Source organism: Verticillium nonalfalfae (genome assembly GCF_003724135.2).
Source record: "Verticillium nonalfalfae strain VnAa140/NRRL 66861 chromosome Unknown scaffold_16, whole genome shotgun sequence".
Classification (NCBI taxonomy): Eukaryota; Fungi; Ascomycota; class Sordariomycetes; order Glomerellales; family Plectosphaerellaceae; genus Verticillium; species Verticillium nonalfalfae.
The window spans coordinates 28,066-52,340 of record NW_021167241.1 but is presented as its reverse complement, the minus strand read 5'-3'; the positions used below and the strand labels follow the sequence as shown (position 1 = coordinate 52,340).

Below are 24,275 nucleotides of genomic sequence, written 5' to 3'. Positions count from 1 at the left end.
GTGTCGGCGTGAGGGGGCAGAGGAAAGAATTGAGCGGCGTAGAATACAAGCCGATGGACAAACGTAGTTAAAGGCGCTTCGAGACTAGAACCAGGCCGTCCCCGAGAGACGGAGAGAGAGAGAGAGGGTGAGAGGGTGAGAGAGAAGAAAAGACAGCGGCCGATTCCTGAGCCAGTGAAGCACGATGCTGCTTTGGGTGTTAAGATTAGCTGCCAATGGGGGAGCCGTTGGGGGAACACTTGAGCTCTCCTCGAGCCCTCCAGTGACAGGACTTTTTCTTTCTCTCTGTATGCAAGATAGGAGCAGGAGCAGATGCATTACCAAGAGTGGCAGCAACTTGATGTGAATTATAACGGGGCACGACTCCCGATCTGATCGCCCCGGACGGTCCAGACCAGTTGATGAGCTGGCGGACCAGACAGGAGGCGATGGGGGAGATATGAGGCGCCAAACAGAGCCGTGGCCAGAGCCAGATCGCGATCTTGAGTCACGTGGCTGGTACTGAGAGGAAGACCAGGTCGGCAGCTGCGAACAGCTGGCAGCACGAAATCTTACTCAGCAGAAGCACATGCGCGTCCTCACACACATACCCACACACACATACACACACACGTACATAGTTACAGGCAAAAGTTTCGATGCCCTGCCAGGTATCTTTAGACCCTGCTTGTGGGGCACGCTTAGAAGGTACAACAGCTGGGGGTTCCATTTCTTGCACAAAATTATACCACCTTAATAAGGCTGGTCCATAAGCCAATGAGATACAGCTAAATTGCCAGGGCAGTCGATGGGGAAGTCGATGAATAATAAGCCCCCTAGTCGCCCCCCGGTCGGTACTGGTTGAATGGTCGAAACTTACCACATACCACTGTACCACGTACCACGCCCCCCCCCCCCAAGGCCGGTGAGGCCACTTAACCACAATTTTGGACCCCCCTTAGAGCTGAGCTGTTGGTGCTTCCTGGTTGGATGGAGGTGCAGTGTAGCGTCCCGCGCCCCTTTACGATACGAAGCACGTAGGAACGAACAGGCAAGCAGGACGGATTCGTCTTCCCTCCCTTTCCACCTCGATCCCTTCGTCGACTCCCGACCTCCGTTTGTCGTTTGTCGTTTTCAATAGAACCTCGCTTCTGCTGAAGGCAATTGTTCCGTCCAGAACAGACAGCAGTGCGACTCCATGACGGCCAGCTGATGACCTTCTCTTCACGACACTCCTTCGTCCATTTTTATTTAACCTGTCCATCACACCTCCTTCCCCCTGGTCCGTTTGTCCCTCTTCGACCAACGACTCGGATCCCTTCTTTTCTTCAAGCGGTCTACACGTCGGCCTCGAGGACGCGAATCACTCGTCTCTCATCCTCGCCCTGCCTTGCGCGCTGAAGTTCGTCCGCCATGGCTCCACCAAGCGTGGCCCCGAGCTCCAAGCTCGCAGAGAAACCCGTCGCCAACTCGTCCAAGACGATTGCGAAGAGGCAGAAGAAGACGAGCTACAAGTCCGATGGCGTCAAGGACAACGATGTCTTTCTGCTTCCCGGCACAGACTACCAGATTGTCGTCGCTCTGACCATTCTCGCCGCCATTGTGCGCCTGTTCCGCATCTACCAGCCTTCCAGCGTCGTCTTCGATGAGGTCCAGTACGTCCCCCTCCGGACCCTCTCTTCTCACGGGCGTCCGACCCCTCCGTTGATCGCCCCAGTCGAAACGTCATGCTAACCTTGCCTCTTCTCAGCTTCGGTGGCTTCGCGTCGAAATATATCAAGGGAAAATTCTTTATGGATGTCCATCCACCTCTCGCCAAGATGCTTATCGCATTGACCGGCTGGCTCGCTGGCTTCGATGGCAACTTCGACTTCAAGGAGATTGGCAAGGACTACGTTGAGCCTGGTGTACCCTACGTGGCCATGCGCATGTTCCCTGCCATCTGCGGTATCCTTCTCGCGCCCGCCATGTTCCTCACTCTCAAGGCCACTGGGTGCCGCACCACAACGGCCACCATGGGCTCTGCCCTGATTATTTTTGGTCCGTCGGAACATGGTACCCGTGTGCATTTCCCGACCTCAGGCTGACATGTCCGCAGAGAACGGCCTTCTAACCCAGGCTCGCCTCATTCTTCTCGATTCGCCCTTGATGGTCGCCACTGCCTTCACCGCTCTCGCCTTCACCTCCTTCACCAACCAGCACGAACTTGGCCCCGAGAAGGCGTTCCAGCTGAGCTGGTGGTTCTGGCTGGTTATGACTGGTCTGGGACTCGGTACCACCCTCAGCATCAAGTGGGTTGGCCTCTTCACCATTGCCTGGGTCGGCAGCTTGACGCTGGTTCAGCTGTGGGTTCTGCTCGGCGACACCAAGACGGTCACTCTGGTACGTATTGTTACTTCCGTGGTGCTGCATGTTCCGGCGATGGCGCATTTCTGACCGATTCATCAGCGCATCTGGTTCAAGCACTTCTTCGCCCGTGTCTTCTGCCTCATCGTCATTCCTCTGACGTTCTACCTGGCCATGTTTGCCATTCACTTTGTGTGCCTCGTCAACCCTGGCGACGGCGACGGCTTCATGAGCTCCGAGTTCCAATCGACCCTCAACAACAAGGGCATGAAGGATGTCGCGGCCGATGTCATCATGGGTAGCCGGGTCAGCATCAGGCACGTCAACACACAGGGCGGTTACTTGCACTCGCACCCCTTGATGTACCCCACCGGCAGCAAGCAGCAGCAGATCACCCTGTACCCCCACAAGGACGACAACAACGTCTGGATGCTGCAGAACCAATCGCAGCCTCTTGACATCAATGGCCTGGTGATCAACGGCACCAGTGCCTGGGATGATCTGGACCCCGTCTACATCAAGAACGGCGCCGTCCTTCGCCTGTACCACACTCAGACCAACCGACGTCTGCACTCCCACGATGTCCGCCCTCCTGTCACCGAGGCTGACTGGCAGAACGAAGTCTCTGCGTACGGATACGAGGGTTTTGACGGTGATGCCAACGATTACTTCCGTGTCGAAATCGTCAAGAAGCAGTCTATCAGTGCCGTCGCCAAGGAGCGGCTCCGCACCATTGAGACCAAGTTCAGGCTCGTTCACGTCATGACCGGTTGCGTTCTCTTCTCGCACAAGGTCAAGCTCCCCGACTGGGCTTCCGAGCAGCAAGAGGTCACCTGCGCCAAGGGTGGTACCCTCCCCAACAGCCTGTGGTACATCGAGGCCAACCAGCATCCCAAGCTCGGAGAAGACGTCGAGAAGGTCAACTACCGCCACCCCGGCTTCTTCGGCAAGTTCTGGGAGCTACAGCGTGTCATGTGGAAGACCAACGCTGGCCTTGTCGATTCTCACGCCTGGGACTCCCGTCCCGAGGCCTGGCCCGTCCTGAAGCGAGGCATCAACTTCTGGGGCAGGCAGAACCGCCAGATTTATCTCCTCGGCAACCCCATCGTCTGGTGGAGCTCTACTCTGGCCATCGCCGTCTATGTTCTCTTCAAGGCGTTTGCCGTTCTCCGTTGGCAGCGCAACTGCGGTGATTACTCCAACACCATTTTCAAGCGTTTTGACTACGAGATCGGAACCTCTGTTCTCGGCTGGGCTTTCCACTATTTCCCTTTCTACCTCATGGCTCGTCAGCTTTTCCTGCACCACTACTTCCCCGCTCTTTACTTTGCCGTCATTGCGTTCTGCCAGATCTTCGACTTTTTCACTGCCCGCCTTCCTATCTTCCAGAAGAACACTATTGTCAACAAGGCCGGCGCCGTCATTTTCCTCGCTCTGACCGTCGCCGTCTTTGTCCTTTTCTCTCCCCTTGCCTATGGCAACCAGTGGACCAAGGCCGAGTGTAACCGCGTCAAGCTTTTCGGCACTTGGGACTTTGACTGCAACACCTTCCCCACGGACGTAAGTACTACCGAGACGATCCCCCAAAGACAACTGCCCGTGCGGGGCTGATGAAGGCCTTCCCGCTTTTCGGGGCAAGGCCCTCCCATGTTTGGTTGTTTTGGTTCGCGTACTAATCTGCCCGTTTGCTCCCCACAGTATGCTCAGTACTCTCAGACCGCAACTATCTCTTCCGCTGGCGCCGAGCAGACGCCTTCAAAGTCTTCAAAGAAGAAGTCCAAGAAGCCCAAGGCCTCCAAGAGCGCTGTCGTGGAGAACGAAGAGGCTGAGGCCCAGAAGCCACTCGAGAACGTCAACGAGGAGGCTGTTTCGGGCGCCGCCGAGATCCCCGCGGATCGCATCGTGGCCCGCGAGGAGCGCATCGAGTACCGCGACCAGGACGGCAACCTGCTCGACGACGAGCAGGTCAAGGCTCTCGAAGGCAAGGTTGAGTTCAAGACCAAGTATGAGACGCGCACTCGCGTCGTCGACGAAAACGGCAACGAGGTGCAAGTCCCCGGCGAGGAGGCCGGCGTCGTTGCCCCCCCCCACCCTGACGTTGAGGGCGTCGACCCCGAGACGAAGCAGAAGGTCGCGGACGCCGACTCCAAGGTGCCCGAGGCTGCCGAGAGCATCAAGGGCGAGCGTGAGGCCGAGCAGAAGAAGCCCAAGCCCGCCAGTGAGGGTGGCAAGGAGGCCACCGTCAAGGAGGAGCTGTGAACCGACTTGTTTTGACTCGGGCTCTCCATGCCCTTTTGGCATTTCTGTACCTCCGCCAACGACGGACACGGAAACTTGTTTCCCGCCCTACTGGCTTTGAGCGAAAACTAAACTAAACAAAACGGAGGGAAAGGGAAGGGACTCGTTCGAGCGACGAAAGGGCTGAGGAGATAGAAAATGAATGATGGGCGGCATTCCCGTGCCAGCTTTTGGGGGGCGGGCTTTTCTCAGGAAGAGGAAACCCTCCCAATCCTCCTTTCTCACTTACGATACACTTGTGTACCAATACAAATCATAATGACCACTGCGCTTTGCACATTATTCGAGGATTTTTTTTCTGTGAAAAGCCATGGCTGGTCAGGACGGAATCTTAGATACATCTTCACGCGTGATGTACCGGGCAAGCCGTAGTCGATTGTTGAGCTTCTTCAGTAGCCGGACTCACAAGTCGGCAGAGAGGGAGAGGGAGAGAGAGACTACAAGCGTCGGATGCACTGTCAGAATTATGATAGTGACAAGTCATAGAGCATTGCCATCTCCATCTCGCATTAAGAAGTCGTTGTCACGACACGACTCGTTTCTAATAAACCCCATGTCAGGGCACCTCAACTCCCAAGTCATGTCTCCCCCCGGGCGCTCGCCCGCTGTACTTCCCACCTGCCATCATGTCTAATAGCCGAGCCAAAGGAAAACCAAAAGAAGGATCCGAGCCAGTGTCCGTCCGCGCCAGGGGTCGGCATACCCCGAGAGCGAGGAGAACGTTATGAGTAAGCTCATAACTTCTCCTCGTCGTGTCATCCTCGAGCCCCATCCTGAACGCCAATTGAAAACAAAAAAGAAATCCAAAAAAGCCCAATCGCGTTGATGCATGCCATGTTGTGCTCTCTGCTTTTTAGTCAGTCCTCCTCTCCATCCTATCCTCATGACAGTCGCGTCTGCCGCAGCTGCCTGACGAGCGATCGAGTTTCCCAGTCAATAAATAAAGAATTGATATTAGTACACCGAACAATGATGTCGATAAATATGCGTTAGGGTGTGTAGTAGTCGTGGTAGGGACATCGTAGGCTTTTCCTGCGCAAGTATGATTTCATGTCGAAAAGCTCACTGACGTCTTCATTTCGTTTGCTCCACCTCAGCAGTCGGTATTGTGATGGACAGCCTCTTGACCTCGCCGTTCGGATTCGTGACGTCCTTGATCTCGAGAGTCTGCGTTGAGTTGCGGTTACTTGGTGAGGGTGTGACGGGCTGGAGCACAGTCTCCTCGGCAGCGTCTAATGGGACACCACCTTCGATGGCGGCCGAGTCCCCAGGGGATTCGGGCTCAGCACCCATATCGCCAGATTCAATGGCATTCGGCGCTGTCGCAGCTTCCGCCTTGCAGGATGTCTCGTGGCTTTGACGCGGGCTCTTCTCCGCCTCACCTTGGACAGGGTGACCGGTCGGAACAACGCCACCGCCGACGCGCGCCCAGAACATCTGCTCTCGCAACCTGACGCTTTCCTCCCAAGCAGCCTTTTCGGCGTCGTCGTGGTCTGTCCGCCAGTGCCCGTCTCTCAGGATGCGTAGAAAACTGAGAAAGTCACAGGTAGATCGCACCCTGTTGAGGCAGTATTTGCAGAGAGGATAACGCTGGGCAGAATCGGACTCGTTGGTTCGGAATCGATATGTGCGGAGATGGCTCTCGTCCTTGCGAGCGTCACCGCAAAGCGAGCAAGGGTAGAACTGAGGCTTTATGTAGGATGCGTAAGGTGAAGTGGAGGGAATGGGCTCCACGACGATGGAGCCATCTGTCATGGCGCTCAGAACACTCCTTCGCGCAAGCCAGGATAGACTTGGGGCCAGATCAAGACGTAGCGTTGCCTCGACATCTTCGGTCAAAACACGCTTGAAATATTTCGTCTCCCTCAGTGCCAGGACCGGAGTGCCAGCATCCGCCGAGCCTACGCTGACCGTGGACGCAGGTGTGTTGGGGGTCTGAGGAGCTGTCGTGGTGACAGGCGTGCCGGCCGTGGAGAGCGACGTCGTCGAGGCATTGGAAGGATGCGCGCTAGATATACTTCCACCGAGTCCAGAGCCAAGCTTGTTCGCTCCAGGCATAGACCCAGACGAATGCCTGTTTCCGGTGGCGTGTTTATTGGAAAGGCGGGCGAGGGCAGTGAAGTCCTCATAAGAAGCAAGATCGGTCCTCAAGACGGGTTGGATCAGGTGGCTGAAGCTTGTCGGGTAGGTGGGCGACACGGGTTCGAGGGCCGTGTGGTGGGCAGCGCTATCGGGCGAGAGGCGGTCATCGTCCCTGTACTCGGGTCCTTTGGCGAATCCCGGAGACGAGGGCGCGGTGGCAACACTGAGCTCTTCCCGTTCGATGGTCATCTGTTCCATGACGTGTTTGAGTTCTGTGAGCTGCTCTTGTTGAAATTTGAGGAGAGCCTCTGTGTCAGCCAACTGGGCCTTGAGCTGGTCGTTCTTCTTCTGGATCATATCGTGGTCCCGTTGGGCGTCCTCTTTCGCAGAGATGACCATCTTGTTAGCTTCTTCAAAGAGAGCTGTCGTCAGGTTCTCCAGCTCCTGCTCGATCTTCTTCTTTTCCCTCTCAACCTCTTCTCGCTGGCTCTGCTCCACAGCCAAGACAGCAAGGAGCTTTTTCTTTTCCTCCTCGACGGTTCGCTTGCGAACCCACACATCTCCGGAGAGCATCTCCCGCTGGGTGGCATTCCTTGCTTCGAGAGTTCTGATCTGTTGGCGGGCCTTGTCGAGTTCCGACCTCGTGGCTGAGAGGGTGTCGTCGAGGGTAGTCTGGTAGTTGATGGCGTTGATGAGTTTGGTGCTCAAAGTGGCGACCTCGGCGTTGAGGTCGGGGTGATGAGGTGTGGCATAGCCGCTGGCGTCGGCGGCGGGGCTCATGGCGCGGCTTCGAGGGTCGGGTAGGGTGCTGAGCTCGGCGTCTTCGTCGTCGGGCGAGAGCGGTAGCGGACGTAGGCGAGGCGAGGTGTTTGCGGAGGCGGACATGGCGGGGAGCTCCGAGGTCGAAGGAAACTTGCCAGGCATTCGTGGCGGTTGAGGACTGGGACTCTTGGCGATGGAGGAGAGCGAACGGAAGTGGCCGAGACTACGGGGGCTGCTGGAGGAGGGGGGCGGCGTTGAATGGCCTGCCCATCCGGCGACGGCGATGAAGCTGTGCCAAGCGCCATTAGCAAAGGTCATGACCGAGGTGAGCACCACATGGAGTAGCGGCACAGCCTGTGGTACGTGAAGGCGGGTGATGATGTGGAATGGAGGAGGAGAAGTGGTTTGCAGCAGCAGAAGAAGAACACAACGTACGAGTCCATGCTCAGAAGCGAACGTCACTGATACGAGCAGCTGCTACGCGGAGTGATGTAGGGCAAGCGCCCCCGACAGGCGTATGAGGGAAGAGGCCTGCGTTCCGAAGCGATGCGAGACACCAGCGGAGCCAGGCGATGCAGTGCTCAGCCGTGTGTCTTGTCGTGGGTTGACTTTTGGGTTGGTTGGTGATTCGTACGTCGACGAGATCGTGTGAGACAGTGCGATGTGCTGGCACGCAGCAAGGAGCACGCAGCGCGTGGGATTAGGAAGCGGGTTCGTGGCCGTCAGACGAAGGAATTCCAAAGGAGAGCCGTGGTGGTGTGGTGGTGCGTGTCGGAGGTGACGTGAGAGTTTCTGCGTGCTATAGGTGGGTGGGGGGAGCAGAGCTCGGGGTATGGCGGATTTAATGACAGGTCCACATGATCTTGTTGTTGGTCTCTCGTCTCTTGGTGCTGGGGAAACCGATGATCTGGGGGGGGGGTCTTCAGGTAGGTGGCGGATGGAGAGGTTTCGACTCTCGCGCTGCCTGGATGGATGGACGGATGGATGTATGGCGGGTGAGTGAGAAGAGAGAGGACGAAGGCCGAGATGCGGAGATGCAAATGAACAGGCAAGAGCAACTCGGGGCGGCTGCCGGACTTGACTCGAACTCGACCTACACCTGCTTGGACCTGAAGAATCGGATGGGAAAGACATGGAGGAGCGAGCTGGAAAGCGGGAAACCCACAGGGCGCTTAGCCTGCCAGGCACACCCCAGCCCGTTGCTTCCCACTTCTCTCAGCACGTCTCTCAGCACAAACCACCCCAACTCCCCGAGTGAGGAAGGCACAGAATCGAGGACTGCGGTGTTTAGCCGAGATGGGCCTGGACAGGCGGGACGCCCACGGCGCCAAAGGGGCGTTTCTCCAGGGGGGCCTGTTCGGCTGTGCAGCCTCTAGGCCAGCGCCGGCGACCGTGCCAGCGCCAGCGCCTGACAGGGGCCTTTGGCCCAGTGCCCTGTGTCCAGTGCCCTGTGTCCAGTGCCCTGTGCCCCGTGCTCCTTGTCATGCTCGGTACTGCCAGGCCTGTGCCAATTCGCACTCCAGCGGATCAAGGGCCGAGACGACTCTCTGAGCCAAGCTACCAAGGTACGAGACAGACAGGCAGCCGGGCAGACAGAGAGAGACACCGTCACGCCGTCACCCACACCCAGCCCACGCCCCTCCGCGACATCATGACACCATGACACCATGACCTTCTCGATTCAGTAGCTGCCAGGTTTCTGCCAAGTCTGCTCCAACCCAACCGACTGGTCACGCCTCGCCGTCATTTGATCTGCGGTGCCCATCTCCTCAACACCAGGCCACCAAGGCCATCTTCCCAACAGAGAGACCTGACTTCGGAAAAGACCCTTGGTGGGGATCATACGGACTTGTCGTCATGGTTCTCGAACAGACGCAGGCTTCCCTTGTCTTCCCTCTGGTCTTGAGAAGCGTCTGTGAGTCTCGGACGGGACAACAACGCCTCGCACCTTCGCACCCACGCGCCAGAGCTAGGCACAGCCCGCTCAAGGTTGCATGCCGTTCGTTTTTTTTTTCTGGTGTGTTCACGACTCGGCTCTTTTTCTTTGTCCTTGTTGCTTCTAGCGCCCCTCGCTCTCGCGCTGTCTTCCGGCACACACTGGCAGGGAGGTCCAGGCCATTCAAGGCCCTGGGCACGCCGACACCCACGCCCGCCCCCCTCCCAATCCAAACGGCCCTCGGCCTCAGCCACGCCCAAACGGAATGCGAACATGTGCTCAATCTCCGCCGCGCAATCTCGCGAAATCCGACAGACGCGGGTTCCCTCTCGCATTCTCTCCCTCTGTGTGCGTGGTGCCCATACGCAGAGACGCGACCGAACTGACTTTCTCGTGCATCCGCCAAACAATCAATCAATGAAGCCGACAGCCTGACAAGGAGGAAGCGAGCCTGTCAACGTGCCGACCCTTCCTTGCCTGCTTACCTACCCATAATAGCTGGCTCCCATAATCGAACGCATCCGGCTGACTCGGTTGTCCCATCGTATCGTGGTTGCATCTGATGGAGCATCGACAGGTGTCTGCGTTTCACCCAAGACAGGGCCATAGTCTTTTTGCCATGTTCTCGTCTCTGGGTATGCTTTTTCGTTTCCAAATCTCGTATCCCTTTGCCGGCGCCGAGAAGGAATTCGGATGGGCACTGGGTGCGGCGGCCCCAACACGATGTCCGCCGGGAGACGACTAGCCAGCTATACGATGCGAACGCTCGTTCCTCATCCCTCACTGCAAATGGACGGCGGGATCGTCGGCAGCCCGGGTGACAGGCATCAGGGGGCCGGCGCAGGAGGGGGCGCAAACTGTTGATTTCCCCCGTCGTCTGCACGGCGCGCGTCAAAAAGCTCACCCTCGGCGAGTGACCTTGCGCAAACATTTGCAGTCCTATGCTCGGCCTCTTGCAGCCGTCGGGGACGACACAGTCCAATTAACCCCTCCGGCGGCGGCATCTTGCATAGCTGTAGGCCGCCCAGCTTCATGATCGTACTGTGCCGTGCCTACCTACTTGGTGCGACACAAACATGACAGGACGGGACTTGCCATGCAGCTTCCCGACGTGGCTCGGACTTCCGTCATCGTGTCATTGTCCCCTCTCTCCCTTCCCCTCATCGGCCGCACCACGCACTCGGTCCCGGTCCTCCTTCCCTTCTCCACGACGGTGACCAGCCGTTCATTGGATGGACTGTGACCGAAGCTTGTGAGGGGGGGCAACGACTTGCCATTGACTACTGCCCGTTGGTTTCTTCCAGGTACGACAGTGCCATCCATCTCACGCAACCCCGCCCGACTGTCCCGGACGCACCTTCTGCGGGGCCGATTGGGGGGGGGGCCCTGATTCGATTAGCGAGCGCACGCCTCAGACCAGCTGCTTGTTCTGGCCCATCAGCGGCATCAGAAGGCATCACTACAGAGCCAGTCTTGCACCGGTATTGTATTCACTTCCCTCTCAGCTTGGGGTACCGGCACAAGATCACTGAAGAGACCGCCCAGACCACCGAGAGGCCGAGGCAAGTAAGTGGAAGCAAGGCCATTCAGGATAGTGGACAATGTATGCATTTCTGCGCGTTCCCTCTGCATCTGTCGAACCAGACAAGATCAGAGAGAGAGAGAGAGAGAGAGAGAGAGAGAGCCTTGTAACAAACCTCTTTCTGTAAACAGGAGAAAATAATCAAAAACTTGCCGATCAAAAGGGTCAAATCCAAACCATATCTCCAATCCCTTGATCGCATACCCATGCTTGGCCCGTGACCAGCCAGGGAGCATTATGTACAAAGTAGATGCGAGAGCAATATCGTGCAACGAGTAAGTGGTATCCTGAGAGAGAAGCAAGGCGAGATGTGGTAGAGAAAAAAAAACACGAAAAAATGGCAAGATATCCCCCCCCCCCCCCCCCGGAGGCCATGAGCACCCATCACTTGTGAGCTGGCTCGTCCAGGTCATCGTAGCCCCCCGCCATGTACGGATTCCACTCCATGCCGGGGTAGCTTGTCGCGCTCATGAGCGGCGCGTCGGGGTCTTTGCGCGCCGCGTCCCCGTCCGTGACCAGCGCGTAATCCTCGTCCGGGTCGTACAATATCTTCTCCTCCTGCGCCTCGAGCCGGATCGACCGCTTGCGCTCGTCCTCCGTGTCCTCGAGCTCCGCCCGCGTGCTCTTGTCCCGGGCGAGTGTCGTTTTGGCCTGGTCGGCGCTGGCGCCCGCGGCCTCGGCTTCACGTCTTGCCTGGAGTGCCTGCCGCTCCTCGTTTGACCCGGCGCTGACTTGACTGTCACCTGTTATTGTCGGCTTCAGGGGCTCTATGGGTCTTCGCGGCGTCGAGTCGTAAATGTCGTCGTGGTCCCCATGGTTGGCGCTTTGCACGTTTATGTTGAGGTTCCTGCCTGCTGGGGTCGACGGATTTGAGTTGGACACGTTGTTAGTCGCTCGGGGCGCTTCGGCGGCAACGTGCTGGGATGCCTGGACATTACGCGGCGATCGCCTCTCGTTCCTGGCCATGGAGGACATGCCCGTATCGATCGCAATGCTGTTGGCAGCAATTCCTTGTCCTGCAAAGTTTGTGGAATGCGAAGGCTTGGCGGCCTCATCGTGCCGTAAATAGGGCTGTCGCTGCTGCTGCACAAGCTGGTGGCTCTCTCGGCGTTGGTTGTCCCTACCATCATACTGCACATTCTGCCCTCCGTACCCAGCCTGCTGTCGATCGAGGCCGAGGCCAACAGGTGGTCCAGAGTGCGTTGCAGGATGTCCGGCGCGAGGCAGGTTTTGACTGGAACTACCCGAGGCTATGCTGTCGCGGAGGCTAGCCTGCTGGCCCAGGGGAGGTGAGACACCATATTGCAGGGCTGGCTGGACCTGTTGCGTGTGACTGTAGGGACGATAGAGCTGTTCTGCCGAGAATTGTCTGCGGTCTACGGTATTGTTACTCGGCTGCTGTTCGAATGAAGGTTGTTGGAACCCCCCGGACACTCTGCGTCCGTACAAGTAGGGTGAAGGTTCGATGCTGCCCTCCCCGTGAACGGCCTCGTAACCCCGAGGAATAGGAACTTGATCATACTGAGGTTCTATCAAGCTCCGCTGCTGCTGCTGCTGCTGCTGCTGCTGCTGCTGTTGATTGTGCGCCAATTGGTGGATAGGAGCTGGATACTGGTCTGCAGATGCATTCTGCCTGAACCGTGGGCCCCCTAAGCCCTGGCCCATTCGGCCATGTTCCTCATGTGTAGTCGTTGTGTCGTATCCGCCGGACTGGGCTGGCTGCGGTGGGCTGCGAGCACCTCGCTGATCCAACTCTGGCGATCGCCCATGTGGTTGATGAGGGCTGTTGAACGAGTTATGACGTGGATCGATATGCCCAGGCACTGGCACAGTGGCCGGCGATATTCGCTGCTGCTGATAAAGATGATGCGGGCCCATCTGTGCATGCCCATTTGTAGGTTGAGGGTGGCTCAGCGGAGGTGCCTGGCCTTGTGCGAGATGATTTGCTGGACCATGTAGGAGCTGCTGAGGCTGGCCATGGGCTTGGGCTTCCTGGTGCTGTCGCTGCGAGAATGACTGTTGCGAAGTCTGTTGCGGACCCGGTTCGGAAATCAGCGGCCGACCCTGCATCGTCTGCTGATGTAGCTGATGAGAATTCGTTCGATAAGCAGCGAGATCGGGCTGAGCCTGGTTGGCAGGAGGGAGCTTCGAGGAGCGCTTGAAAGCGTTAAATATGGACTTTGCCGACTTCTCCTTCTCAGGCTTCGGCTGTGACGTCTGCACGGGTTGCTGTGACGACTTCCCCATGAGCCATCTTGAGCGACGGCTCTCTGGGGGTTCCTGAGAGTTCGAAAACGCAAGGCCCGGTCCAAAGCTTTGCCCGGGTGCCTGCGAAGGGCCGTATCCATGATGGAATCCATTATGGGCCGTCGTCTGTGTCGTGAGCAATGGTGCCGACGCGCGAGCGTGAATAGACGTTCCGGGCGGCTGATGCAGCCCCTGAGGAACGGGCGAAATGGAAACAGGTCGCTGCACTCGAGGATCAACCTGGGAGGACAAATTGGGACTTGAATGAGTCGAGGGCTCTTGAAATGATCCCATAGAGAGGTGTGATACTCGTCGATCCTGGAGCGATGTTTCGGATGGGGGTGGTTGATAGCCGTTACTCAGCCGAGGTGAAGAAGAGAACTGTTCTCTTGGCGGCAGCAAATCGGCCCCAGAAGACTGCTTCTGGATGGATCGCGCAGGCAGCTGGCCCAGAGTCTCAAGATTAGTGCCAGATTGGCCCCGAGGGGTCTGCTGTGTCTCGATGCGCTGAACGTGTTGAACATGGTCAGGGCTGAAAGGCATTCGTTCGGTTCCCGCGCCAAAATCGAGATGGGTCTGGTGGTTGACCGACGAAAAGTCAGGCGAAGCGTTTGGGCTGACCTCGTTGCTCATTCCAGTCGCGGTTGGTAGTCCAAGTGGTTGGGAGCCTACATCAGGAACTGGCCGAGTGTGGACTTGCGGCTGGGGCAAATCTTCACTTGGCTTTGCCTGCAAGGTGGCTGCCGTGGCAACGTTTGAATGTTCAGTCTGTTCAGTGTCTGACCCTGCCTCATCTGTGTCACTATTCACCTGCTGAACAGACACTCGAGTGTTGTCGGGGGCCTTTTGAGGGCCAGGAAAACTGCTCTGCCCACGTTGCTCGGGACTAGCAACACCCGCAACGGGGTGGACAGGAGGTCCCTGGGTGCGGAAAGGCGGAGGAGACTGGCTGTTGACGTGTTGTGCGTCGCCCGTCCCTGGTTGAAAGACGGGTTGCGGAGAAGGTTGATAGCCACCCTGGCCCGCCTGAGCTTGTGGCTGTCGTTGAAAATGAAATTGCTGCGGTTGATCTTGCGGCAGCCTCTCAGGCTGGGGGTGAGCCTCACGAGGCTTGGATGAAGTTCTGTTGCCCAAGAGGCCAGCCAAAAAGTTGCCCGCGGACGCTCTACGGCCACGGTCTGCATGCTTCACGTCATGTGCGTCACCTTGGTCCTGATATTGGGGTTCATGGTCAGTAGGAGGCCTTGAAGTAGTTGTGTCGCTTCTCTCCCTCCGGTGGTCGGCAAGTGGGCTGGGAACTCCGGGTTGAGTATTGGGAAGACCCGAGAGACGGCTCTGAAGAGAAGGAGTTGTGGACTGCGCAGTCATTGGCTTGGGCGGCTCCTCAACTTGACCCGAAGATCGGTGAAAGAATTTGCCCGTCAACGTAGACAGTCGCTTTTTGGGCGATTGATGGCTGTGCAAACTACCCTCAGTCTCGTGCACATTGCTTGACGTCGAGGTCCGTGACAGACTCGGAAGTCCCAGTCCACTACCAGGCGTGCTTCCAAAGAATGACCTCTTGCGTTGATCAGCAAATTGTTGTTGGAGCTGAGTATGCGTCTGGGGTTGTTCAGCAACATCCGACGAGTTCGCCGTGTCATCTCCGCTGGCGCCTGGCGGACCGTCGCTGCCAGCAGGCTTGGAGCCCCTGAGGCTTAGGAAGAAGCTAGACCGGCGCTTTTTCTTCCGCTCACGAAGCTCCTGCGTATCAAAGCTTGACTCCGAAACCTCATCTCCTTGCACATCAACACCAGGTTGCTGTGCGAAACCACTGCCTTCGATGACGGAGCCTTTACGCTCGCGAGAGGCAGTCCTGAACCGGCCACCAATCTCCTTGAAGATGCCCGAACCCCTTCTTTCTCGGCCACGGTGGTCTTCAGGTGGCGGACCAACACCCGGGACCTGGAATTCGGATGTATTACTTCGTTGCAACATGACATCTTCCCGACTCGGTGGCTGCTGCTGGTATACCTGGGGCGGTAGATCCTGCGATGTCCGCGACATGGTTTGATCCAAGTGCTTTTGCGACTGCTGCTGCTGTTGCTGCTGTGGTTGTTGTTGTTGTTGTTGTTGTTGCAGCTGTTGCTGTGGGGGCTGCTGCTGCTGCCCGGCTGCCCGAGAGAAGAGCTCCGGATAACGACGGGCAGATGAAGGCGGCGTCTCTGAAAACTTTTGACGAGGAGGCATTTGTACAGCTGAGCGTTGCTGAGCCGGAACCGGATTCGTGACACCAATCTCCTTGTCAAAGCCGAAATACGACTGGCTGGTATCAGGAGCATGGCGGCTTCGGCTAGCTGGAAGCAGAGGTTCAGACAAGTGTGACTCCTCAAGTTTCCAAGGCCCTTGCGGTGGAAGATGCTGGACAGGATTACCGCCAGATATGTTTTGACCGAGAACACCAGGCGGGGACCGTATGTTCTGGTGTTGCATTGGCGCTGTCCTCCGATTTTGATACGGCGCAGGTTCTGCCACGGGCGGTTTCTCCGGATCATCACCGACATCAACCTCAGATGAAGCATAGGAAGCGGTGCGGCCAAGACTGGAGGCGCCCAGTGTGTCTCCTGCAAGCCCCTGCTGAGAATCACGGGTCTGGGCCCCAGTTCCAGTTGGAAGGTCGCCACTCTGTTGGGCGACAGCACTGTTATACTGCTGCTGCTGCGACGACAGTGTGCTGGGGCCAGCGTTGGCATCGAGGGTGGATGTCCTCGAGAAATTATCCATCTCGTCTTCATCAAGCGAGAAGCGTTCCTTTGCTCTGCGTGCATAATTGATGCCAAAGGTGGAGCTTCGTCTGATAGGAGGCAGCCCAACGAAAGAGGAGTTGCGTTGTGGCGAGGTCTCGGGCGGAGCTTGTTGAGTGTGGGTGGCATTGCTCCGAGGAACCTCTGATGATGTCGCTCTTGGTGTCGTCGTTGGGCCAGAGGCAGGCTGCTTGCTCACCCCGGACGGCACCATGCGATATGGCTCGCCAGGAGCCTGCGGCTCTACCACGACCCAGTCGTCATCACGATTGTCAGCAGGAGCAACAGAACGGCCGTTCGGGATATCTGAAGGCTGTGCATGGCCGAGGTCGAAGTCATTCTCTTCAAACAAAGGCGTCGCATTGGTCGGATCCCACGAGGGCTGCGTTTTACTGATAGGCTGTGGGATCTGTACGCTGTCGGCTGCATAATATTCATCGTTGGTGTTATCGCCATGTTGCGCCTTACGCATGGAGTGTGTATCCGACACCGGCGACACCAATTCTGGTTGGCAGTCTCCTTGCGCATTGACTTCGTTCGGGGGAGTGCGCGGCCGTGGTTGCGAAGCAGCCCACGGAACTCCAGTTGAGTTTGGGAATGTGTCCAAGGGAGACAAGCGCAAAGGTTGAGGAATCTTAGGGGCCGAGCTCGAGACAGTCGAAAGGCGCCTAGGCTGGGGTGAGTTGGATTGTGGGTCGGCGTCGCCCTTCAGACCCGAGGATCGTGGTCCAAGACTAAGACCCCATGAGGCGCGGCGATCATTTCTGGCTTTGGATTGAGGCGGAGGCGGCGATGAGGAGGAGGAGGACTCTTCGTTCTGCAAAAACAACCAGGCATTAGAAACAAGGCACCTCAAGAAAAGTCATTGTGGAGATTAAAAGCCGTCAAGGGAAATACATGATCGTGTAAAAGAAGTCGTGTCATTCTTTATCCATACACCGTGCCATCATCCGAGCCAGCCGCACAGAACGTAACATAGACCGGCCAGTGGCTCATGGCTCAGGGTCCAGGGCTCGTGGCCCATGCTGTCCGAGTCAAGTCATGGTCACGGCCCTGGCCTGTATGGGGGTGCTAAAATAAGAATCATCCGACCATCAAAGTAGGAAATAAAGATGACGAGAGAAGAGGCATGTCCTGTGCAGTAACCCTGGTAAAGAGGAATGATTAAGGAAATACCTTGTCGCCGCCGCGAAGCTTGTTCTTGCCCTTGCTCAGCAGTCCCTTGCCCGCCTTGGCCGCCCCGAGCAGAAGCTCCTTGCCCTTCGCCCCAACTTGACCACTTGAGTGCTTGAAATCGCTGGAAGGAGAATGTGAAGCCGCTGTCCCCATGTTGCTCGTGGATGGCCGGCCAGGAGCACCTGGAGTCGCGTTCGGCGAGCTGGCATTCAAATACTGCTGATAGTAAGGCTGCTGCGACGCCGATGGTGCGTTGGTCGGCGATCGCTGTACCGATGCACTGCCTGGAGGTGCCGCAGTGACGAACGTGTGGTACGAGGGGGAGGCAGCACCGTGCTCCGCATGCTGTGACTGCAGACTAACAATCCAATTGTTGAGACCCGAGTCCATCGAAGCAAACTGCGCTCGCGTCTCATTGTACTTGGCGATTCTGTCGGCGGGGCTTGGTAAGTCAAGAATCTCCCTAAATGATAGTATCTTTTGCGCCGGCTGTGTCGACTGCGCTGGAATATGGTGCTGCGTCGGTGAACCTTCTGTCTCGGGGCCCGCTGCTACGGTGGGCTCTGCTAACGCGGGATGACCTCCAGGGGAAGGGAGCGGAGAGGTCTGGTCCGACGTGGAGACCTGCAGGCGCTTCTCGTCTGCCAGCGATAAGCGTCTCGTCTTGGGTTCTGCTTCTTCCTTGAAAGGCGGCGGTTTGTCGGACGCTGCTGAAATTGGAGACGGTGGCTCAGGGCCGGCCGAATCCTGCTTTTCCCTGGGAAGAGTGCTGACTTGAGAGACTTGATGCGATACTAGAGCCGTATTGTCCAAGATACCAATCTGTGACTTGTCTGCCAGCCTCGAAGGAAGCTCGTCCGCCGCACTGGATGGTGGCTTGTCGTCATCATTTGTTGGCTCCTCGGGATCCCCAATGGAGGCCGCGAGAGGCTGAGAATGTTGAGAAGACGGGCCGCTGCTGACATTGACGGCGAACTGCGGGGCCGAGGCAACAGCGCTGCTTTGCTCCGCAGACTGCGGTTGATCCTCGTTGCCAGCCTCCCAGGAGAATCGACGTGGGAGCAGATTGACTTCAGGAACCACAGCGGGTACATCAACGGGCTCTCGTCGAGGACTACGGGGGCTCAAAGGTGGAATATCAGACACATCGCGCGGTGACGAGAGCATGGTCCCATCTGTGGCTGGAATCGCAGGAGCAGGATCAGTATCATCCTGTTTGCTGTGAGATGGTCTGTCCTCGGGCCCAGACCAGTAATCGTCGTAAACGCCATGAAGATAAGTACTTTCCCGACCGGCCTGGCTGGGCAACACTGAGAGGCCTCCTTTGCTGTCTCCTGTCGCATCATTATCATGCGTCGGACGGACTGGGCTTAAAGTTCGAATGATCTCCTCCCTCAATTTATCGCTCTCCTTGATCGGCGAGGGAGAGTTGATCGTGCTCAGGGTGGACTGTCGCTCAGGGGCAGCAAACTTCTCAGGTGGGTCATCGACAGATCGAGTTTGCAGAGCGGCCAGCGTGGATGACTGTCCCTCAGGTGCGGGGGAGACCGAAAGAGATGCAACGGGGCTAGCAGCGCGCTGTACGTGATCATCGGAGGCTGTCACTGACCCAGGACCTGAAGTGGATTGAAGCCCCTTCAAAGGACCGGGCTCGAAGGCCGCAAGAGAGCCGCTCCCATCGTCGGAAACTGCTGGCATGTTTGACTGTTCAGTCCGGGCACTTTCGATGGGATTCGCTGCGGGCTCAGTTTCCGCCGCTGGGGTTGCAGTCTCGGTGACCCAGCCACCAGGAAATGATGGGCGTTTTTGTTCAGCGCGCTCGGGGCGGGAAGGCTCGCGACTTTCAATGTCACCAGTTGGGGATTCTGTCACATTCGAAGTCGGCGCCGCCTCGGCTGTCCTTTCATCTGGCTTGGGCGAAATATCATGAGTTGGCTGAGTTGGCGGTTCGGTCTGATCAGTGCTCAGGATCGTGGTCGTATCAGTCCTCGGTGGTGTGGTCGACCGATTCATTGCAGGCAAGGTTTGTGACGGTAAAGAGAGTTGAGGGGAAGGCTCGCTTTCCTCTGGAAGCGTGGGGACCGGGGGCGCATTCGAGGTTAGAGGTGGTTTCGCGAAGAAATCGTCGCCGAACATGGACATGCGCGCCAAATCTGGAAGCTGAGGGCTCGTGGAAAATCGTCGAGGCTCTTCCTGGGCCCTTACGACGTTACTGCTTGCTTGCTCGACGGTTGAAGTCGGTGAAGAGGCCTCGTATCGGCGGGAGGGAAGAATAGCTTGCGGCTCAGCGATGACTGCAGTACTGAAACGCTCGGTAGGCTGAGGCTGCTCAACGGGAGCAGGTGCTGATCCCAGCACTGATGCCTGTTGCGTCTGTCCTTGGTCAAGCTTTGAGGGGGAAGGTGTCCGGTCAAATCCGTCGTCGCTCCTGCCCCCCTGAACAGTATCCTGAGGCGTTCCAGCGCGGGAGGTGCCGCCTAGACTGGTGTGGGCCGGAGTTATGCCTTCATTATGAGCAATCGAGCGCCCAGGAGGAGATGCGACAGACTCCTCAGCGTTCTTGCCAGCAGTATGGGATGACTGCGAACTACCTGCAGTGGTATCCTCTTCTGAACGGCGGAAGACACTCGAGGGTAGGGTCGTCTGCTGCTGGGCTGCCAGGGGCTCGCCCTGACTGACACTGCTCTTGCGCGGAGGAAACCTCGAGGGCTCTGACACGGTGACGGGCGCAGTGACAGCCCCAGAGCTGGCGGACTGAGGCGAAACGACCTGCCCTGTGCCCTGACTATAGACTGACGAAGAAGGCTCGGGGCCCACTGGGGACTTGATTTCGGGTGCTGCTGTCATTTCGCGAGGCTGCTGCTGTTCCGCTTGCGACTGCGACAACTGCGATGGCACCTGAACCGGCTGCGTTTGAATGTGCAGGCTAGGCTGAGGACCAGATGCATATCGATGGCCTACTTGAGGCATCGGCGGAGGCTGATTCCATGTCTGGCTGGACAAGCTGGTCTGACGTGAACCGGTGGGTCGCAAGGGCGGCACAGGCACAGGCTCGGTTTGCTCGTCGAAATCGTCGGCTCCCCAGTCGTCACCGTCATAATTCTGCGTCTTTGCCTCTACCCATTTCCTTGTCTTGGTTCGGTTGACGTTGGCGCGATACGGGGCGCTCGTTGGCGTTTCCGGGCTCCTGAGAAGAGGGTGTTAAAAGGGCTCCGATTGTGACTAAAGGATTGGTGCGACCAGGGGATCGGATGGCGACGGTGCAGCGTGAAGCAGAGCTGAAGAGAACTCACATGGGGCTATTGGCCCTGTGATAGGGGTTTTGGTATGAGCCGTCCATCCCGTCGGCGTTTGGTGAACTAGAGATGCTATCTCCTCATGCTTTTCGACGAGCGCGGAGAGCAATTGGATCGTGTCGTAAGACGACCGCGACAACGAGAGGGGGCCCTCCTCTCGAGTTCTGAGAAATTGGGTTTTTCCTCGGTGCCGGCGATGTAGCGATAATAATAATAATAGTACGTTCGCGGTGCAAGTTGCGCGACGAGCCAGACGGCAGGCTTCCCAACGAATGGCAGAGGTATGGGTTGGAGAAGAAGAAATGGGCTTCGACACGAGGATCTCTGGGTTGGGTTACGTACGACCGGCGTCACGTTGGCCGTGGTTCGTCACCCTGCCACCCTAGTACGGACGGCACAGCTGGGATTCGCAAGACTCGGCAGCACAAGGGGAGCTGCTAGGCACACTACAATGGGGCTTCACAGATGAGCTGGGGTGTTGGTGCTATTATTATTATGATTACGGCGGGCGGGGCGCGAGACGGTAGGTCCTGTTGGGGATCCTCAAGTCACACTGGTACGCGAATGTGCAGCAGAGGAACCTCCGAGTACCGAAGGTGGCCATCGAGGTAGGTTCAGCATCCACGTCCCATTGCCTGCCAACAGGCAGAGGAGGATCAGATCGGCATGGGGACGCCTGCAATCAAACCCAGAGCAACAAAGGTAGGGGGCGAAGCTTTGGCGAGTTGTCAGCTCCCTCCTAGACAGTTAGCGTGGCGCAGTCTAGGTCCATCCTTCACAAGGCATGTGAGTGCCAGCAATACATGTCAGCAAAGATTGCGTTTGTCGAAGGGCGAAAGTAAGGGAATGCATGCAGCATTACCTTGGTAGCTGGCAAGCTCTCCGTACCTTTATGATGAGATGACGGAAAACTTGTCTGCTCAAGCCACAGTGTCTGGGCCATGGAGGTGCCGAATGTGGCTCATCATCGGTCGCGCGAGCTGGCTTAGTTGATTATGTAACCAGGGCCACTCATGTCGCCCCGCCCGAGGAAACAAGGGGTGGAAAGCCCGGGGCCAGCCAGAACGAGCCAGCAGAAACACCACGTTTGCAGAGGAGCCAAAAGGCCAACCAGAAGCCAGTTCCTGTCGCCAGCTGCACCTTGGGCCCCCTGACCTTACCACTACTGTGCTTCTTCTACCCTTTGGAACTGACGCGGCCGACACCCAACTTGAGAACCCGAACTTCACCAGGCATATTCGATTCACCTCACGATCTTTGCTTTGCGCCTTTTGACACCTATCGCCGATTTTAAACTTTGCCGCCGCTCCATCCCGCGTTGCCAGGCCACGTCTCCGTACTTTCCGATATACCCCTAACACTCTACGCATCAAGTCGATTACTCGGGCCTCTCAAACTCACGCCTACATTCTTAATACACCGTTCACGATCGGTAGCGATAGGCGCCAAGGGGACAAGCCTCAACAAAAAACACCATCGTATCAAGGATTTCGCACCGTTCAAACGAAACACCTGCCTGCGCTCGCAGTCGATTCGCCACCATGGCCGTCGCATCAATCCAGGACCGCACCTCGGAGTTCAAGTCGGTCCTCGCCCAGGCGCAGCGTCGCCAGGCTTCCAACAAAGTCGGCGCGCAACGCCGGTCTCTTCTGACGGACCAGCAGAAGGCCGCCGCCAACGGCGATGGACGACCCAGGAGGTCGGACTTTGCCCGCCAAGCGGCGCAAATCGGCAGGAGCATCACAGGCACCATGGGAAAACTGGAAAAGCTGGCGACACGTAAGTGACGGGCTGCTGTCGGCGGACTTGCCTGGCCGCGGGCCACGGGCATCTTTGCGACCGTGGGATCGAGCTAACATTTTGTGCCGCGCAGTCGCCCGCCGACGAACCCTCTTCGACGACAGGCCTGTCGAAATCAACGAGTTGACGTTCATCATCAAGCAAGACTTGTCCTCCATCAACCAGCAGATCTCGCAGCTCCAAGCGCTGACAAGGAACCAACACCCAAAGGCCGACCAGGAGGGCGAGCACAACAAGAACGTCGTGTTTCTTCTGCAGGGCAAGCTCACGGATGTGTCGGCAAACTTCAAAGACGTGCTGGAGGAGCGTACGAAGAACATACAGGCATCGCGGTCGAGGACAGACAACTTCATCTCGTCTGTTGGGCAGCACACGCAGCCGCCCATTCAGCAATCGGCATCGCCGCTCTATGGCACGCCAAACAGAGGAACGCCGTCTCCGGGAGCTGACCTCCTGTCGCTGAACCCCGCGAGTGACCAGCAGTTGCTCATGATGGAAGAGGCGCAACCGCAGAACAGCTACATCAACCAGAGAGGCGAGGCTATTGAGGCTATTGAGAAGACCATCGGCGAGCTGGGCAGCATTTTTGGACAGCTGGCGACGATGGTATCGGAACAGAGCGAGATGATCCAGAGAATTGACGCCAACACGGAAGACGTCGTCGACAATGTCGAGGGCGCGCAAAAAGGTATGACATCTAGGCTTCTGACCTTGCCCAGAGCGCTTCGCGGAATACAGGCTAATCCGAGTATAGAGCTGCTCAAGTATTGGGGACGAGTATCGAGCAATCGCTGGCTCGTCGCAAGTAAGTCATCCTCAACCCCCCCATGGACAATCGTGTGACCGTGTGCTGATCGAGCTGGGAATAGAAATGTTCGGCGTGCTCATGATTTTCTTCCTGTAAGTCGGCATCCGGTTCTTATTCTTCCACACGGTGTCGTGCATCCATGGCTAACTGAGTGCCAGACTCTGGGTTCTCATTGCAGGTTAAGAGCGCGCTGGGCCGCGCGGGGAGTTGAGTTCCTTTTGTACTACCAGCATTGTACTGCCGCACCTTTGGAGCGCCATTTTCGGTTAGAGGCTGTTCGTTATAGATATCATAATCAAGCAAGGCTCATGTTCAGGGTGCCTACTTCTTTTTTCCAGCCAGAAGAGCCATGCGATCTGTCCTCCATGCACACACACAGGGCCCGGCCTCCACAGCCCCACGGCTCCGGAAGAATAGCGGGCGGAACCTTTGAAACGAAGAGGAAGCAACAACAAAGCTCACACTCTCACCATACTTAGTCAAGACGATCCGGAAAAGGCATGACTCGGGGAGCGGGGGACGGCGCAAAGGCCGGCTCCTTGCTCCCCCTCGCCGAGAGTGCATCAGAGGAAGGTCCCGCGGTAGAACTCTCGCAGGCCAAGATCCCGACACCGAGCATACTCGTTCGCTCATTTAGTCACGTCCCAGTAAAGGACCCCCACACTGCGCAGTTCAGCGTGTCACAAGCCTCTCCGGGTTACCCAACCTGACCCCCAACTAGGCGAGATGGCCGCCGCTACTAAGCTGAACGGGGGCGCACCAAGCGCCAAAAACTCGGCCAAGCTCAGAGCCCACTGCCAGGGCGAATGGAGGGGGCGCAAGCATCAATCCGCGAGAAAAATAAAACAACGTCGGCGGAACTGACCCCGAGAGGTGGCCCGTAGTGGAGCGAATTCTCCATGAATGGGGTCCCGCCTCTCCCACCAATGCGTAGACTCGATTGCCAGGGGGAGGGGCCAGGGGCAATGTGATGCGCGCTGCGACGGCCATCGTCATTGCAAAGGGGGCGAAGGAGAGGCGGGGGGCCTGGAGGGCCTCCCCTCAGCTGGAGATGGAGAACTGGGCGTTTCGCACCCGGCGTCGGGTTGATGAGGACCGTGGCTGTTTGTGGTGGGATTGATAACCCAGAGCATGCCCGCGGTCCTTTGCCTGGCTCGAGTCGCGTTTCTCTTCTTCATCT

The 24,275-nt window shown here is 57.5% G+C and overlaps 4 protein-coding genes across 4 annotated transcripts; 2 read left to right on the top strand and 2 right to left on the bottom strand.

The window, feature by feature from the left end:
- Positions 1-1,392: 1,392 nt before the first annotated feature.
- Positions 1,393-4,584, top strand: D7B24_002423 (uncharacterized protein; the record flags this gene model as incomplete). The annotated part of the gene is made up of 5 exons (XM_028636632.1): positions 1,393-1,634; positions 1,730-2,019; positions 2,078-2,361; positions 2,428-3,885; positions 4,024-4,584. 5 exons carry the CDS (start codon positions 1,393-1,395, stop codon positions 4,582-4,584), a joined length of 2,835 nt encoding a protein of 944 aa, XP_028497578.1.
- A 1,113-nt stretch (positions 4,585-5,697) lies between these two features.
- On the bottom strand, positions 5,698-7,629 carry D7B24_002422 (uncharacterized protein; the record flags this gene model as incomplete). Its single annotated transcript, XM_028636631.1, has 1 exon — positions 5,698-7,629. The coding sequence occupies one exon, from the start codon at positions 7,627-7,629 to the stop codon at positions 5,698-5,700; it is 1,932 nt and encodes a 643-aa protein (XP_028497577.1).
- A 3,740-nt stretch (positions 7,630-11,369) lies between these two features.
- Positions 11,370-20,531, bottom strand: D7B24_002421 (uncharacterized protein; the record flags this gene model as incomplete). The annotated part of the gene is made up of 3 exons (XM_028636630.1): positions 11,370-16,832; positions 17,192-20,378; positions 20,485-20,531. The coding sequence occupies 3 exons, from the start codon at positions 20,529-20,531 to the stop codon at positions 11,370-11,372; spliced, it is 8,697 nt and encodes a 2,898-aa protein (XP_028497576.1).
- A 1,497-nt stretch (positions 20,532-22,028) lies between these two features.
- Positions 22,029-23,278, top strand: SED5 (cis-Golgi t-SNARE syntaxin; the record flags this gene model as incomplete). Its single annotated transcript, XM_028636629.1, has 5 exons — positions 22,029-22,266; positions 22,361-22,975; positions 23,042-23,092; positions 23,157-23,187; positions 23,254-23,278. The coding sequence occupies 5 exons, from the start codon at positions 22,029-22,031 to the stop codon at positions 23,276-23,278; spliced, it is 960 nt and encodes a 319-aa protein (XP_028497575.1).
- Between the last annotated feature and the right edge of the window lie 997 nt (positions 23,279-24,275).